Source organism: Haliaeetus albicilla, chromosome 22, assembly GCF_947461875.1.
Source record: "Haliaeetus albicilla chromosome 22, bHalAlb1.1, whole genome shotgun sequence".
NCBI classification, from domain to species: domain Eukaryota; kingdom Metazoa; phylum Chordata; class Aves; order Accipitriformes; family Accipitridae; genus Haliaeetus; species Haliaeetus albicilla.
Window position 1 is genome coordinate 16,814,394 of NC_091504.1, and position 17,085 is coordinate 16,831,478.

The 17,085-nt window shown below is 48.9% G+C and overlaps 1 protein-coding gene across 1 annotated transcript; it reads right to left on the reverse strand.

Moving 5' to 3' along the window:
- Positions 1–862: 862 nt before the first annotated feature.
- ITPRIPL2 (ITPRIP like 2) lies at positions 863–7,370 on the reverse strand. Its single transcript, XM_069809330.1, has 2 exons — positions 7,223–7,370; positions 863–6,428 (listed from the first exon to the last, which is right to left on the reverse strand). The coding sequence occupies exons 1-2, from the start codon at positions 7,368–7,370 to the stop codon at positions 4,693–4,695; spliced, it is 1,884 nt and encodes a 627-aa protein (XP_069665431.1). The 3' UTR covers positions 863–4,692.
- Positions 7,371–17,085: the final 9,715 nt, after the last annotated feature.

A 17,085-nucleotide genomic window follows, 5' to 3' on the forward strand; every position in this document is an offset into this window, starting at 1 on the left:
ATTAAAGAGGTAAAGATCTAAATACACTTCCTCCGCATTGACTTGTGTGACTGGGTGTCGACACTAAAGGAATGACATGCTTCCAGTCTTTGCCAGCACGAAGTCCGTTAGCCAGCTGCGCTGCCTCAGCACTGTACCAATGACTGCTGCCCCTCTTACAGAAGCTACTCCCTGCAAGGTAAGAGGCAGGCACAAAAAGACCTGGAGACAGTTATTTTCAGCCTAGCTGTGATTTAATGATTAAAAAGCTAGGGGTCTTGCTGTTATTTCATTCTTTAATAGGGAACATCAGCACAAGCCACAAGTGTATAGTTCTGGCATCTTACCAAAGACTAATAAAGGACAGGTAACTTGCTGGCCCATCCACAAAACTCCTGCTGGCTTCAGCAGGACTTTTTCCATATTTAATAAAGTGCGACCTACACAGTTTGGAACAGAGACGTGTCTGTACGTGCCATGCTGAAAAGCTCACAACAGATACTGTGAAATGAAGATGAAGTCCTAGCTCTTCATTAAGCACCAGAAAAAGCAGATTTTATGCAGTGACCTGAAACTGGAGCCAGGGAAACAAGAACTGAATCCTTCTTAACCTCTGAGCAAGACGGCCACAAACCCCAACGTGCTCCATTTCAAAAGTCAGCAACTCCACAGATGGTGCCAGCCGTGCTCTCATCTCTCTCCTGGCTCTCCTCCTGTATCCCTCTGCACAACTCCCAAGGCGTGGACTTCCTGCTTTCCCATGGCTTTGCCACTTTAGTAGTCTCCTCCTAAAGAGCACATAAACCTGCTGATCACAGTTTTGTGGCTGCAGGTAGCTTTTACTGAAAAAAGATAATAAGGAATTTGAATCTTGAGGCATAGATGCTTTAAAACAGCTGTTTATTACTACAGTGAAACATTAAAACAAAACCACCAACTTTTTATGGAAACAATAAAAGTGCAAATGTATTTTGATATTAAATAGGAAATGAATTTATAAACATTTCATTAAAATGGGCTGACACTTTGAGCCTATAAACTTTTTTTTTTTTTTTTTAAAACAATAGCAGCTGAACACCTTAGTTTCATCTTTGGTCTGATTATTAACCAGCAAAAAATAGTTGTACCAAGAATGTCCATTGCAAACAGACACTTAAAATTTACATTACTCTGCAGAAATTCAAAATTAAAAGAGGAATGGTTTTGAGCTATTTAGTCAGATACGAAATAATGATGTCTTTGAGAAATACACAGCATTTTTCAATACAAAATTAAGCCATATATATGCATTTTGGTACTGTAAATAAACTTAATTCTCTTGCAGGTGTGATTCTTCTTCCCAATCAACGTTCAATAAAAACAACTTCATTTGCAGAGAGTCTTTGCAAAATTAGGTTGCAGATAACGAGAACCAAGAACCCACATTAGTACTAAATAACACGCCCTTTCTTCTGTGTTTGTGTTTCAGCTTACCACACAGAGGCAACCATGCTGAATCTATGATACATTATAACAGTTATGACCTTAACAAATACGTATTCATAACCTTGTTCTGTGTACAGTATCGATGGGTTGGGAGCAGAGGGAGAAGGCAAAAGGCCCACAGGATTACTCACGTAGGTCGAGTTCTCTGTACACCTCCTTGCAGATCAGGCCCTACAATAGCTCCAGCACGCTGCAGGTACCAGTGCTGTCATGTTTGTTGTGGAGTAAGATGAATACGATAACAGAACCCAACTTTTATCAGCTGCTTTTTTCTCAGTTGTATTCATGAATGCATGCTTTATAGCAGGTAAAGAAAATACACTTGATATCTCAGTTGTACAACAGAGCCACGAGTTAGTCTAAGAGATTTTCTCAGACCTCCCACCAACTGCATGCACATTGCCTTACTGGCAGGAAGCCCGTTCTCCTCAAGAAAGCTTGCCCAAGCCTAAGGTTAAAGCAAATGCATACATTTTCTCCCATGACCAGCCATCACAAACTCATAAATGCCTTGCTGAGCAAAAACTCGCACTGAAGGTCTGCCTACACGGCTAGTAAACTGAAGGTTTGCCTTGCTGTTCAGCCCTGATGGATTCAGCCACTTTGGAAATACTGTCAAAGCAAAACCCACTTAAACCTTTTCCCTACACTGCAAATCCGCCTTGCTTTCAATAGCTCTCCTCCAATTTTACCCCCGTGTTCTTTGGCGTGTTTGCAGTGTGTCTTCACTGAGAGCTTACCATCATTCTCACTCACCCCTCAGCTCAACTTTCATTTTCTAAACTATTTGTATTCTCCACCATCTCTCCTTGTCATGCATTTCCTGATGCAACTGTCTTTTCCCAGCATTACTACGTTTTAGTGAGAAAGTCCTTACCAAGTCTATTAGATTTGCACGTATTGCAGCAATACTAAACACACACCAAATGTGCATCCCTTTTCAGAAAAAAGATCACTTTTCAGAGACAGAGATGCAGTGATGTAAACAAACCAACAGCTGACTGAAGTGGTTATGATGCTAGAATTAACAGCTAAAGGGTTTTTATGTCACGAGTTCAGGCAGCCACAATACCCTGGGCCAGTCATCTAGTTCTTCTTTGGGCAAAAGATTCAATGGCAATGGCGTCGACTGCAGAACCACATCTTATTTCAAATACCAAGTAGCACAAGTGTGCAAAAATCGTACGTATCATGGTCTACTACCAAAAAAAAAATAAAAATCAAAACACCAAGGTAGCTCACTTAGCCTTAAATACCATGTGCAAAGAACATTTGATCAATACTACCTATAAATACACTATTTGTATTTGTAGAAAGAAGCACAGTGCTTCATATATAAAAATAACCCAACTTGCGGGTGTGACCTAGGCTATAATTACCTGAAAATAAGACTGCAAGAGCAGTTAAAAAAATAGACAGAAGTAGGCAAACATCTGCCTAGGGAGTGTTTCCGTTTAGAAAAATAGATTCTTATAAAGCTTCATAGATTTTGAAAATGTTTGTTTTGTGCTCTGATGCGTAGAACTGTGAATAAAGCACACCGGTATCTCTGTGTACATCAGGGAGAGAAGGACTATATTAGTAACTTCAAGTTATCCTAAAGCTTCTGCGAAGTTACACTTGGTCATTTATAATTCATTTCAGACTGCTCACCTAGGACACAGTACAGTGAATAATAAGGCACACGCTCAGCTTCCAGAGCACCAGCAATTTGGCAACACATTTTGGGTCTTAATACATCAAATAGTTGAGCAGGTGACCAATAAAGCAAGGATTTGAAATTCTGAATTTGCTGACACCCTGGGACACATCAGGTTCCCGTACACCAGGTCCCTGCACCAAGAGCTACGGACACTTGCAGAGCTGGCTGCATTACAACTCGCCGGGTTAGTCCAGTGACTGGGACGTAACCAGGCAAGAAATCGGAATCATCTGGCTAATGTTTCTGTTTAGAGTACACCAGAATCCATAGCCTAAGACTGCCATTGTACCATGAATCAGTGCTAAATAATTTTGAAGTACCCTGAAATATTTCACTTCCTCCTCCCCACAATAAGATAACGATTTGCTATAGCACAGTACTAGAAATTCCCATCAGGTTATTTGGTCAAAACACTGCCACAAGCAGACAACTGGTCAGGCAGTCATCCAAAAATCCCACCAAACTCCTACCGGAGAGCAGGAGGGCGCAGCAGTCTGCTTACAGCACTGAGATTTGGACTCGTTCAACGTTTGTTCCAAAAAACATTACAGAATTTCTTTGTTTCGTTGTTGGCCCTTGAGGTAAAGCAAATTCTAAGAAAAGAATACTTGAAGATGGAAAAAAATAAAACAAATCAACAAGAACCCCCAAACAAACGACCCTCAGAGTATTTCCTTAAAAAAAGGTTTTCCTTGGGATGATCCAAACATCATTCCTTTAACAAAATACTAATGCCTTCTCTGTAGCAATATTTAGTGCAGCCAATTATCCTAAAAAAAGGCCTTTGTGAAAATAAAGTGCTATTTGTTTCCTTTTATCTGTATGTCAATCCTTCAATATAACCTTCACTTGAACACAGAAACGTGTAACTAGATTCTTCATATTGTTATCGGAGAGGTTTCGCTTCTTCCCTCAATTTTACATTAACATACGCATTATATTTCTATCCAGCACAACGTATTCGATTACACAGGAAATTTAAAGCATGTCATTGAGCATTTCAAACTGTGATCCAACACCCACGCTCTAGTGCTCATCACGTTTTAAGAGCATCTTGGTGCATTGTGGGGGGGAGTCAGGGGGAGCAGAGTGTTGTTTGCACTTACAGGATTTTTAAATCCCAAATGGATTTTGCATCATAAAAAGCAAATCTCAGAAAAAGGTCAATTTTGCCACTAAGACAACAAGTTAACGCGGATTTCCAGAAATGTCATTTTGAGGCTGTTAAAGTCAGGTTTGCAAACAGTCGACTGAACGTAATGCTTCTCGACTAAAGCATTTCCTCAGCAATTTCACAATTTTCCCACGAGCAACCAAGGAGATTAAAAAAACCCAAGAATCACAATTTCTTTAAGTCCTGGCCTCTGGTTTCCTAGTTTTCTCAGGTCAGGGACAAAGGCACAGAACCACATTTAAAAGGGTCCCACCTTCCTCAGCAGACGCGGGCTCTCGACGGACCAGCGGGCTGGGAGCGCGCGCTGCCCCGGCGGGGTCCGCGGGCGACGCCGGCTCCCCCGGCCACCGGCTCACTCTCCCGGCGGCTCCTGCCTGGCCTCGGCGATGTGCCGGCACGGGGCGGGCACCGGTCGCAAGTACCGGGGGCTGCTGTACATCCTGATGAGGTGTGGGGCCTGGATCCAGGTGTTGATCAGCTGGAAGGCGGCCAGGTCCAGCGTGGGCCCGTCAAAGGCGGCCAGCAAGTTCACGGGGGCGGCTTCCTTGAGGAAGCGGGGCAGCGCCACGGCCTCCGGCAGGCTGGCGTTGCCCAGGAAGAAATGCATCAGCACCTGCTTGCGCAGGCAGTCCCTGAGGTACAGCACCAGGTCCTCCAGCCGCTCCACCAGGAACCGCTCGTCCCAGGCCTCCAAGGGCCCCCGCAGCAGCAGAGAGAAGAGGGCCGTCTTGAGCACGTAGGAGGAGAGCACCCGGCCCCACTGGGAGCAGAAGGGCTCCTCCAGGCCCTGCCCGCGGAGGTCCCGCAGGCCCTTGAGGATCTGCAGGCACTTGAGGTGGCAGGAGGAGGCCGGGGCCTGCTCCTTCAGCCAGCTCAGCAGCCGCTGCTCCTGCCGCGAGGCGTTGAGGCCCCAGAGGGCCTCGGGGGCCGGGGGGCCCTGCGGGCCCTCGGGCGGCAGGGCCGTGAGGTAGAGCGCGTCGCCGAGGGGGATGGCAGGGATGAGGCGCACGGCCATGGAGATGTGGCAGCAGACGTAGTCGGAGCAGGGCACGATGTGCAGCGTGGGCGGGCGCCCGGGGCAGGCCGAGAGGCTGACGCGGCAGCGCTCCTGCAGCCGGTACCGCACGGCGCCCAGGCAGCGCTGCAGGTGGCCCTGGAACCAGCGCAGCACCAGCCCCGAGGAGAGGTGGCTGCGGCCCCGCAGCTCCACGCAGAAGCCCTCGGCGAAGGGCCGGCAGCGGCGCGGCCGGCCGGCCCTCGCCCGCAGGCCGCAGAGGAAGGCGCCGCGCGGCCCCAGCCCGTCGGCGGAGCGCGGCCGGGGCTCCAGGTGGGCCGGCAGCCGCAGGGGCACCAGGATGTCGAAGCAGTCGGGGCTGCGCACCTTGTGCTGCTCGTAGGCGCTGCCGACGCGCACGAAGTCCCCGCGCAGGCTGAGGGCCAGCGGGCCGGGCTGCAGCCCCTGCGCCTTGGCGGCGCGCACCAGCTCGGCCACGACGCGCCCGACGTGCGCCTTGCTGTGGCCCAGCACGTGGGGCGAGAGCCGCAGCTGCCGCGCGTAGAAGCTCTCCAGGGCTCCGCGCCGCGACCCCGCCGCCGCCGCCGCCGCCCCCGCCGCCGGCCGGACCCCGCCGGGCCTGGGGCCGCCGCCGCCCGCCGCGCCGCAGCAGCGGGCCAGCAGGCAGCCCAGCAGCAGCAGCGCCGAGCCCTTGAGGAGCGGGACGGAGCCCGCCTCCGCCGCGCCCTCGCCGGCCGCGCCGGCCCGCAGGGCCTGGTAGAGGCAGAGGAGCGCGGTGCAGACGGCGGTGGCCAGCGGCCACAAGACCCGCAAGTTGAGGGCGTAGACGGGCACGGCGCGGCGGGGGCTCGGGCCGCGGGGGCGGACGCCGACCGGCCCCGCGGGCGGGGAGCGCCCGCCGCCGCCGCCGCCGCCGCCCCCCCCCGCCGCCGCCGCCTCCTCCGCCCCGGCCGCCCCCAGCGCGGGCCGCGCCGCTGCCCCCCGCCCCGCCGCCGCCGCCGGCACGGCGCCCGCCGCGCGTCCCCCCTGCCTGCCGCCGCCGCCGCCGCCGCCGCTCCGCTGCGAGGCTTCCTCTTCCGAGGGAAGCGGCGCCGCGTCAGCCGCCGAGTGAGCTCAGAGGAAATGCCACGGGCGGCGGGCCCGGCCGCGGCGTGAGGGCCGGGGGCGTCGTCCGCCCGGGGGCCGGCCGGGCCGAGCCGGGGCCGCCCGCGGGGCGGGGAGCGGCGCCGCCCGCTCCTTCCTTCCTTCCTGAGGGAGCCGAGGGAGCGCGGCCGAGCCTCGGGGCGCCTCGGGGCCGGGCGCCGCCACGGGGGAGGCCGCCCCCCCCCCCCCCCCCCCCCCCCCAGCCCGGGCGGCTCCTTCCCCTCAGGCAGAGCGCCGGCGGGCCGGGTACTCCCGCCTGTACCGGCCCCGAGAGCGGGGCGGGAGCCGCTCTGCGGGCACCGAAGACGCGTTTCCGTGTCCGTCCCCCCTCACCGCAACAGGACGCTGCACGGGCTTTTTTTTGGTGTAAAACTGGGTGTTTCTGTATCCCCGCATCAGGGGGACGGCAAGTGCGGGAGCGCTGCTTCCCCGGGCAGCCGTGCCATGGCGCAGGCTCCACGGTGCACGTTTTTCCTCAGATAAAAATGTTAAAGGTCCGTCCCGCGGCAGGGGAGTCCCTCCCGTTCACAGCTCTGCCTGAGGGTCTCGGGGCCAAAGGGACAGCAATGTCTTCACCGCCAGTTCACCAGGGTGGGGAGGGTCTGCTGCCGTACTAACAGCTGCTTGCAGTCGAATCGTTCAAAAGCCCGTTTTTTTCCCTTGTCCCCAAATTATTCAGATGCCGACAACCTAAAAGTGAAGAAAGAACCCTGGGGGAAGTTACTCATTTGTTGCACAGGGACTTTTGGCCTCATCTGTTGTAGGACAGCCAGGATGATATCGGGCCCACTGTTGGTAACTGTGACTGTCACGACACTTCTGCCCACAGCATCATCCTCAGCATGAACCACGTGGACGAATCGAGGGTCCATCGGAAATACGCACACAGGGCGACCTCGGGCATCATCCCAAGCCCACGAACAGCAGAGCCGAACATTCAGGTCAGAAGACAGGCACAAAAACATCACTGCACATGCAAAGCCTCCAGGCACTCACTGCTGGAGAGTTGAGCAGTCACATTAAACCTGATAGAAATCACTGGGACTTGTCTGTCACTAAGACTTCTTCACCCAAACTACTTATTCAGGGCACTGCAGGTCTGAAGAGATCTTTTCAACCTGCACCTCCTCATACCTCGTATGATGTCTCCCTCATGGGTTGTACCATCCTCACTGTAACCGAGCTGGATTTCTGGATGTGTCTTTGTGTCCCAGCTAGCTTTAGTTTGAAGAGTCCTCTACGAAGGTGATGATGATTAAACCTAAAAAACAAGCATATCGAGCTCCTGCTGCTCCAAGTCTGTGGAGATTCCAATTACCTGAAGATGCGAAGGCAGCATTTCAAGTTTAGAGAAAAGGAAAATTGTGCCACGTGGTACCACATAGATCCAGTCATCAAGGTGCTCTGACATTTTTCCTGTTTGGGACAAGACTTCCTTATACAGCATTTGTCCGTCACAGTATTTCTTGACCATAGGGCTGGATCGTGTATTGCTCTTGTTTTCTTTCTAGAATTCATTCCCCCTGCTTTCTGCACAGATAACTCAAGATCTAGGTAAAAATGCTGTAACAAGGAATGAACGGGTCAGGGAACCAATTGCAAGAGAAAGGCTGTACAAGTGTTTGGTTATGTAATTCGTCTTTCTATGAAACAAAGCATGACTTCAAGTACATAAAGATCATACTTCACAGAAAGAGGCTTATGTTTTATAGCCAAGATGCTGCACTCAATGTCAAACTAGGTAACCAAGGTCAAGCAGCCTGAATTAACTCACAGGCAACCAAACCAGGGTGAGAGTCAAGAGTACTCGTGAGAGCTACAGAGAGATTTCCTAACCACTCCAATGCTGTCCCTTGGAGTTACAATCAGGAGTTGGGGGGGGGGGTGTAATTAAAAATAAAGCCGATGTAAAGGTAAGAAACTAGGCAATTTTATAATATCTCAACCAGCACAATATTCCATGCCCCACGACCAGGAGCAAGTTTCCTGACAGTTGTGGCACAGCTGAAGCCACAACCATGCTACTCAGAAATGTCATTCCAGAACAGCCACATCTTTGAAAACAACCAGGAAGCGAAAACATCTTTCTTCCCCACTCCTTGTTTCATGTTTTCCTGTATTTCTTCACAAAGCCAGATAAGAAGACAAAAACATTCATCATGCTGCTTATTGCCTGTGAGCCATCACTTCAAACACTTTGTTCTGCACCCCCAAACCCCAAAAATGTGTAAAAAAGCACAACTGTGGTAGTATGAAACCCATCCTTCAAGATGTTTTATTGAAAAATACCATTGAACTCTGTGAACCCATTGGCCCATACGTTCGATTTTTACTAGCCTGTGCTTTTTTACATCCTCAAGCCCACCGTGTTTCACATGCCTTCAGGTCTTGCTACAGGCGTACCAATTTTTCTAGACAACCTGCACTCTCTTTTCACGCAAGGTTGATTTGATTAGCTGCATGACCATCCTCAGGAGACAGACACCTACATCTGCAGGAGCTGGCACGACCCTTCGTGCTTGTCAGGCAGCTGCTGCCCACGGAGTGACCTAGAGCTTAGCAGCACGGCGCTTGTTACTGTGGGACCTGCGTACAGGGGAACGGCTGCAGCCTCCCAGCCAGCCGTGGGCCCCATAGGCTGGAGAAAATGCAGGTGTTACCCCAGGCAGTGGGACAAGCCCAGGGGCCAGCTGGCAGAAAGCGTGCAACCAGCCACACCAGACCTGCCAGTGCAAACACCGGCTCAGCACGCGCTTGTACACGCACCAGATGGTGCTGGTACAGGCTCACTCAAGCTGCAGAATAAAAGGTTCTACGCTAATAACCGTGACCTCAAAATCAGGACCAGAGTGAATCCACAACATTGTTTTTTACTACCACTGTTCAAATTACCAGCTAGTCCTTTCTTACCTCCTCAGCAAGACGAGAGCTGTAGAGCCTGGGGCTGATAAAAGATGGCCAATGGCCTATTTACCGGGACCTTGGTTGCTTCATGACTCCCTGAGCACAGGCTGGATCTCTGGGCAAAACGCTGAATATGTCAGAGGTGGGAGACTTCACACGGGTGCTCGGCTTTACTATCTGGACCTTACTTGGAAAGAGCCAATTTAAGAGGCACTCCATCTATCAGCTCGCACAAGCTAAGTGCATTTGGTGGCTGCTGTACCAGAATTGAAGTGGTCATAAACACAAAACTGCTTTCAGTTACCAAATAGCGACAAGCATCATTCCTCATTACCCATCATGCCAGTCCTACTGAAATTATGTCTCGGGGGCTGTATTTACTTTGCAACTTTTGCAACAGATACAGTTCATCCACATTATCACAGCTTATCCGTAGTTTGCATTTTACAACCCATCACAGAGGAAAAGAAACAAACCATTTTATCTTGTCTGGAGTACTTTGCTCCTCTTGTCACTTCTAGTAACAAGAATATGTTGAATTTGAGAACAAGTTGCAGTGATGCGACTCACCTCTCCTGCATGGTCTTCTACCACTTCCCAAGAGCTGGACCACATGCAGTACATTTACTTCTGTGGTGGCTATCAGATTCGTTTTCCTCTTTCTGTGTCTCCCAAAGAAGTAGCAGCTCATTTGTTTGAATTAAAATATCTATAAACTCCACTGCTGGCAACTTATAATGCTGATGCTCCTCATTTTTCACTTTAGCAGTAGTCTTCCTTGTTCCTGTATAAAACTGGGCAGACAAAAAAAAAAGTTTATGAGGTTTTCAATAGCAATTGCATCCTCCAGAAAAATAATAGATGGTACACTAATAACCATGACCTCAAAATCAGGACCAGAGAGAATTCACAACATCAATTTTTACTACTATTGTTTAAATCACCCGTTGTTTAAATAGATGTTATCTAAACACTTGCTTCAGAACGTCCCATATCCAGGATATCCTGTTCACTAAATAAGGATTAATGTTATACTTATTCACATACAACTCTGAGCTAAAAATAGGTATCCCAGTATATATGATCTGCATATCTCTGGAGGAGATTTTCAGAGGCAAAAGGAAGTGTTGGGTATATAGCATCCATTAAAGTTTCTCCACAATTAGCAGTATTTCATACATCTGTGTAACTGATCTGTTAATGCTACAGTATGCCAGACACTGTCTGAGACGTAGGAAGAGCGATCTGCACCAGCAAGCTCACCATCTGAGTAAGTAGGAGAAACTGGCAGAAAGAGAGAAGGCACAGACAGGTGACATTTGTCTGGTGCTTTCGTGATGTATCTGAGACACAAGCCTTAGAACTCCTACCAGCTGTCTGAGGTCGGTATCTGCCCCGGTGAACCAAAGCTGCACGTAGTCTATTGCAGGTGCAGGAGGAACTATATGGGGATCCCTTCCTGCACCAGTGACAAACAGCTGCTCTTCTACAGTGAGTGGATTATACTTCCAACTTATTATAATGCACTATTAAACAGCCTATAGCAGGAAAGTACAATAACTGATTGCAAAAACAAATACAACCCTGAAAGATCGGTCACTTAATTTCATGCCCCAATCATTAATCTTCCACGTATTTCCTCTGAAACAAAGGTGCTAGCACATCTCCCCCAGCTCACTGCGTGGTCCTGCGAGGGAGATGCCATGATCAAAATAAACATCCTTCACCTACCATTCCTCTGACTCTCAGGTTTTACAGGATACTATTCGTTACAACACAAACCAACATGATCAGGCAGATACGAATCCATTTTGTGTTGTGGACTAATGAATCTCTGCCAGTCACAGCAACAGGGTGACCACGTCCCCATTTAGGGATGGGAAAACTGGAGAGGGTCTCTTGCTACCACAGACAGCTGAGGAGACTCAGCAGCCCAGGACCAAGGACAGCCAGACCTCCAGAGCACATGCATGGACATGGACGAATTTGGGGGTAGGGGTGTTACTGCACATTCTCTCTTAAAATAGTTTCTATTTAATAAGTGGGATGTTCTTGCCACCTCTGCCAGTCCATGTGCTCACTAGCTATCTGCAGGATGTAGCATTCCTGAATCAGAAAGCCTGCAAGCAGACCTGGCTGCTATAAACCACGTATAGCCCAATACAGGCTTTCCCTGCTGCAGAAAGATGGCTTCCCGAGTAATTCATACAACCACCTCTTGCCCAAGCCTGTCCTTACCACAGACAGAAATACCCTGGCTCTACGCTGGTGAACAGTACCAGCATTGGCTAGCTCATCTCCAGCTTGTCCCATATTGTTTGAAAACCCTCAAGAACTTTTTTTGCATATAAACTTGTGTGAGCAGGGCATTTATACTTACCCGTTACACTGGCATTTAGGAAGCCATGCCTATATGTTTCCAGCTAAGCAACAAAAGAGGAACAAAAAACCCCAGCCTGTCTACATTAGTGTCAGTTGGCATGCTGAGTTCTGTCTGACAAGCTGTGAGCATGGGAGACTGCCATCACCTGTCCTCCAGAGAGCTGGAGCTGCTGGTATTGTGAAGGAAGCCAACTACAGCATCACGGGAAGGAAACATTTTCCAGCAAGGGGAGTGCAAGCATACAATCATCATACAGAAAGGGAGTCCAGCAAAGGGAGTGCAAGTATACAACCATCATACAGAAGGGTAATCGACAGTAATTGTGAATGGAAATACCCTTAGGTATTTCCATCAGAGATGTTTCTTACATTGAAAATGGAAACATGAAAACTCTCTGGGTCAAAATCATAAGTCTTGCACTTGCTCTTTAAGTTCAGTATTTGATGTGATCCACATATGAATGACAACAGTCATGCTGATATATAGCTCCCAGTGCTGTATCTAAAGGCTCCAGCCACCAAGCCCTGCTAACTCTCCTAGGGCAGCTGGTCCTCCCAGCACCCTGCTGGAGTGTGCTGCCAAAAACCAACCCTGTGGCCGTGGCCTTACCTACTGCAGTTCAGGCTCTTATCTAAGACCACAGGTGGCAGGATGAGGCCCTGGCATGCAGGAGCCTGCTCAGCCTTTCCCTTTCCCCACCACCCCCAGGGCTCAGCGGAGTTTGTCAGTCTGAGGATCCCCAGACGGAGCCATCAGGTAGAGCCAAACCTTGCATGTGCTTGTGTTAAACTAGTTTAAAAAAAAGTTTAATACCAATCTAATTAAACATGTTCACGTGTGTGTTCAAATGTAAATTTAATCACTGACTGAAATGGTTTAGCTTAATTAATGGTAAGTCACTTAAATGTGTGTTTGCACCATAACTTGCTAAACTGATAAAAACTGATCGCATAGCTGAGCCCTAACTTGCTGATTAAAGCAGAGTAATTTAAATGAGGATTGTAACAGTTTAGTTATACCAGTTTGGGGTTATTGTGCCATTTGATTGATTTTAAAATCAGTTTAGCAAGACTGGACCATTTTAAATAGGTCTGGATCTTTAATGCCTGTTTGCTACCAAAGAGAGGGCTGAGGAAAGAGAATTTAACATAGGTTTCAACTTGCTATTTATTGCTTACATTATTGGAACACACTTTTCCCTTTGCTTTCCAAGGAAACCATGCTGTTTGTCCAGCACTCCCCCTCCAAACAACTTTGCAGTCAATTTGGTTGGAATTGGCCTTTGGGAAGCAGAGCAGAGGCCCAAAGCATTAATGTATGCAATTTCGTACAAGAAAGATCCTGTTAAGGTCCTCAGGCTGCAGCAGGACGTTGGCGCTGCCGGGCCATCTCATTCCACTTGAGAGCAATAAAGACGAAACCACATCAGCTGCTCAGAGAATCGCCTGGGGTTTTGTAACTTTAAAAATATAAGTTTTCACAAAGCAGGTTAAAACTTCCCTCACCTTCACCACTACACGTATAAATCCTGTCTACCAGTATTTGTGAATTTATCCTGGCAGAGTCTTGAGTCACACAGTGAAAACTGCTGCTCAGTGATACGTATCACCTTAACCACAACAACAAAAATAAAAAAGCTTCTATTTTTCATAAACCAGTGCAAGGGAGTTAGAGAAGAGACCTTGGGCTCATCCCACAGCTTTCCGCTGGTTTCAGCAGCACTGTGTCTGTGTCACTGATGGCTTTTAAAGAGCAGCAAAGCAGCAGCAGCTGCCTCCCCTCCAGTGACTCTTGTTACTGGGTCCCCGCCGTGAGCCTGCCTGGCCTCTGTGTCTTTCAGCTTTGGGCTTGTCTACCCCTAAGCTTGCCATGAAATTAGAGAAGGGGCTTTGTGCCTGACAAATAACCTGCAGCAGCAAGCTGCAAAGACGAAGCTTCGACACAAAGCAATGGGATAGAGCACGCAGAGTCAAAGACGAGCGCGCTACAGGGAACAAGCTCTGTTACCGGCTTACAGCTTCAAATAATGAGATGATCCTGGCTCAGATGACACTCCTCCTGATCAGCCTGGGCTGGACCACCCACCCAGGGAAAAGGAGGGAAAAACCAGCATGGCAGGAAACCTGAGGGAGGGAGGATCAATCCAGGGAAACCGGCTTATCAGCACTCAGCAATTAGGGTGGGAAAAGCTGATGCTCTGGCTCACAGCACCCATTCTGTGGGGCTGGAGGGCACTGGTAGCTGTAGGAAGCCTTGTCCTAGACCTGTACCTCATCCCATCAAGCATAGAGAGGGGAAAAGCTCATAGCTTAAAAGGGAAGTGGCCTGTAGAGAAGGAAAAGCAACCCAAAACTGATAAAAAGGCCTGAGACAGCATTGCTTCTCACCCCTGTGTTCCCAGAGGGACTGTAACAGAGGTCCTTGGCCTCAGGGAAATTTCACTCAACACCTATGCAGGGAGCCTGGCAGCAAGCCCCAGCTGGCAGCATCTCCATCGAGAAGTGCCACCCCATAGACACCATCCCACGCAGGGCAGTGTCCTCTGCACTGCCCTGGCCCACCCCATTTGGGTGGAAAGATGCTGGGGGGATGCTGTGGGCACTGCTCATCATCGGTTGAAATGAAAACCTTGCAGCACAGTGCCTGGTATAGGAGATGTCTGCACACGCAGTTGTTTAAATCATGCCTAAAAATCAGCCTCACTCATATAATCTTCCTGCTTCAAGGGAAATTCTTTACCTGCTTGGCTGCCCTGTGAGGGGACCAGCATTACAGCACTGGAGTCTGAAATCCCACCAGGAAGGCTAAACCTGATCTCTTCCCAGCATCCCTCCACACTGATTCCTCAGGCTGCGCCCCTTTAACTAAGATTAAACATTCCACAGATCAATGCAAAGCAACACAATTACTTCATTAGCAAGACAGCAAGTGCAGCATATATCTCTTTTTGTTTAAGGCCAGTCAGACAAGCTCATTAAATGATAGCTATTTTTACATCTGGTGTCAAAGGGTGCCAGCCCCTTGAACAGAGGTGGGATCATCTTTCGTGTCCTACCTAATTCAATTTAAATCTATTTTTTTAATTTATGATATAGAAGGCATCGTACTTACTCCCTGGAACTGTAAAATACGAGTCGTCCTTCCCGTCTCACGTAGATATAAATGCAAAGCAAGCTCACCAAAACAAGAGGAACCACACAGGCTCACCTAAAGGAGTCTGAGGTCAAGCCCAAATTGCCTTTACAACAAGCTGGTTCATGGCTGCATTTTATTTCTTACTTTACCTCCAGGAATATGTTCTGTCTCCTGTTCCCTTTGCCATCTCTGAAGTGGTACCTGCCAACGGGGGAGGAGAACAGTGAATGCAAAAGGTTGTTTTTCTCCTGTCTTGGCAGCAGTGGGAAGGGACAGGTCCATGACCTGGCTGAGGTCCTACTATTGCAAGCTCATGGATGCCTCACTGCGGGCTTTTACAGTGCTTGGAGAAACTAGCGGGAGGTTTTGCAGGTGGGACACAAGAGCACCTTCCAGAGGAGCAAGGAAGATGCTGAGACGTCCTCCTCAGCAGCTGTTGGTACCTGATCTCCACTGACACGAGGCCCCTTTGGCTCCCTGCAGATGGCTTCTCATCAGCATCGGGCTCACGTGGCAGTGCCCAACACCGCCACCTTCCCTAGCAGCAGGGTCACTGGTGCCTCTGGGATCTTTATGGCTGGGTCATCTCTGAACGGAAAAGAACATGCTCATAATTAAAGGAGGACATAAATGTGGAGAAAGCATGTAGCAGTAAAAGACCACATAAAAAGTCTTAAACAGACTCAGACACCTTTGCAGCATCACACGTTAGGGACTGTGGATGCCGCACTGCAGAGCAGAGATGTCACCAGTCACCCTTGTGATAATTTGCTGATCCTTAGGGCAGCAGAAAAAAGGGGTATCCATGGTGGCCAAAGAATGAAAAGCTTGAATTGAAAAGTAAAGAGGAACGGTTACCAACCTGAAAACAAGACCACTGCTCAGACTGCAGCTCCTTAAATGACATGACATTGTCCGCATATGAATGTGTTATTCCCCTCCCATCTCTCTGCTCTGTCTGCTGCCATGTCATGACAGATGACAGAGGCTTGCGGAGAGATGCCTCAGGCTGAACAAATTTCAAGCTCTCTCTGAGAGCACTTTGATATTGAAAGTTATACACTTGAAATTTGCATACCTTTTGCTCCACTGTGGTTACAGCTTTTCTGGGATCTGATCTGATGGGAGCTTTAACAACTCATCTCTGTGGGAAGATTTTTAGTCATTTAAGAAGCATGAAATACCGAGGGTTGCCTCTGAACTCACTCAGAGATTTCAGTTCACACAATTTCAGCACCAGCCTTTGGGTCTGGAATAAATAATATACCCTCTTTCTAGATCAGGTTTTTTGTCAGGTTTATGAATTACAAGCCTAGGAAATATTTTTTAAATACCCCTCCTAAATGTATTAGAGTACAATGAATTATTCATGATGATTGAATGCTTCATTAGATTTATTTCCCTTGTTTTAATGAATCATTCATGGACTTTTGGACATTTATCTTACTTGAAGCTGTTCACTAAATACTTTGAATGAGCAATATTGAACCAGCAGATTTCTTGGATACCTTTTGCCTCCAGTATCCTCTGTCATTTGTAGTTTGTGCTGCACGTACAGCTGCACATGTGCTACAGCACTGATTTAACTTCCTGAGTAGATGACTAAATAAATCATAAGATCAATTGAAGGCAGGTATTTGTACAAATAATAGTTATCTCCCAAACAGCCAGCCAACAAGTCCATTTACACCCTGTCCATTGATCAAAGAAGCGGCAGGAGGGAGGGGTAGAAACAAACATAACTTAGTTTTAGTGCCCATCTTCATCCCTCAGCAAATGGCAAGCCATCCAGGTCAAAATGTACCTGAATGGGGCTTGGTGGCCCAGTATGTGGAAGCTCAATGGCAGCCAGGTCTTCTCCTGGCCTCCAGCCACGTTGCAAGTCATCATAACAGCACGAAACCACCTCTCCTCTGCTTCAGGGAAACCCAGCTCCTGCTCGCTCAGCAGTGTGAACGCACCGTTTGTCACCAGCTCACCAAGAAGGGCTGGAGGCTTCGCATCCAGGAAAGGCATAAATACGCCTGTGCGCTCTCTCCATCCCCAGAGAGCACCCAGCGGACTTGAAGACGTGGCTAGTAAAATGGTCTTGCCAGCCCTCCTAAATGTAAATGGCTCCAACTACAGCCACGTTCCAGCCACCACCTGTCCGCTCCTCACCTACC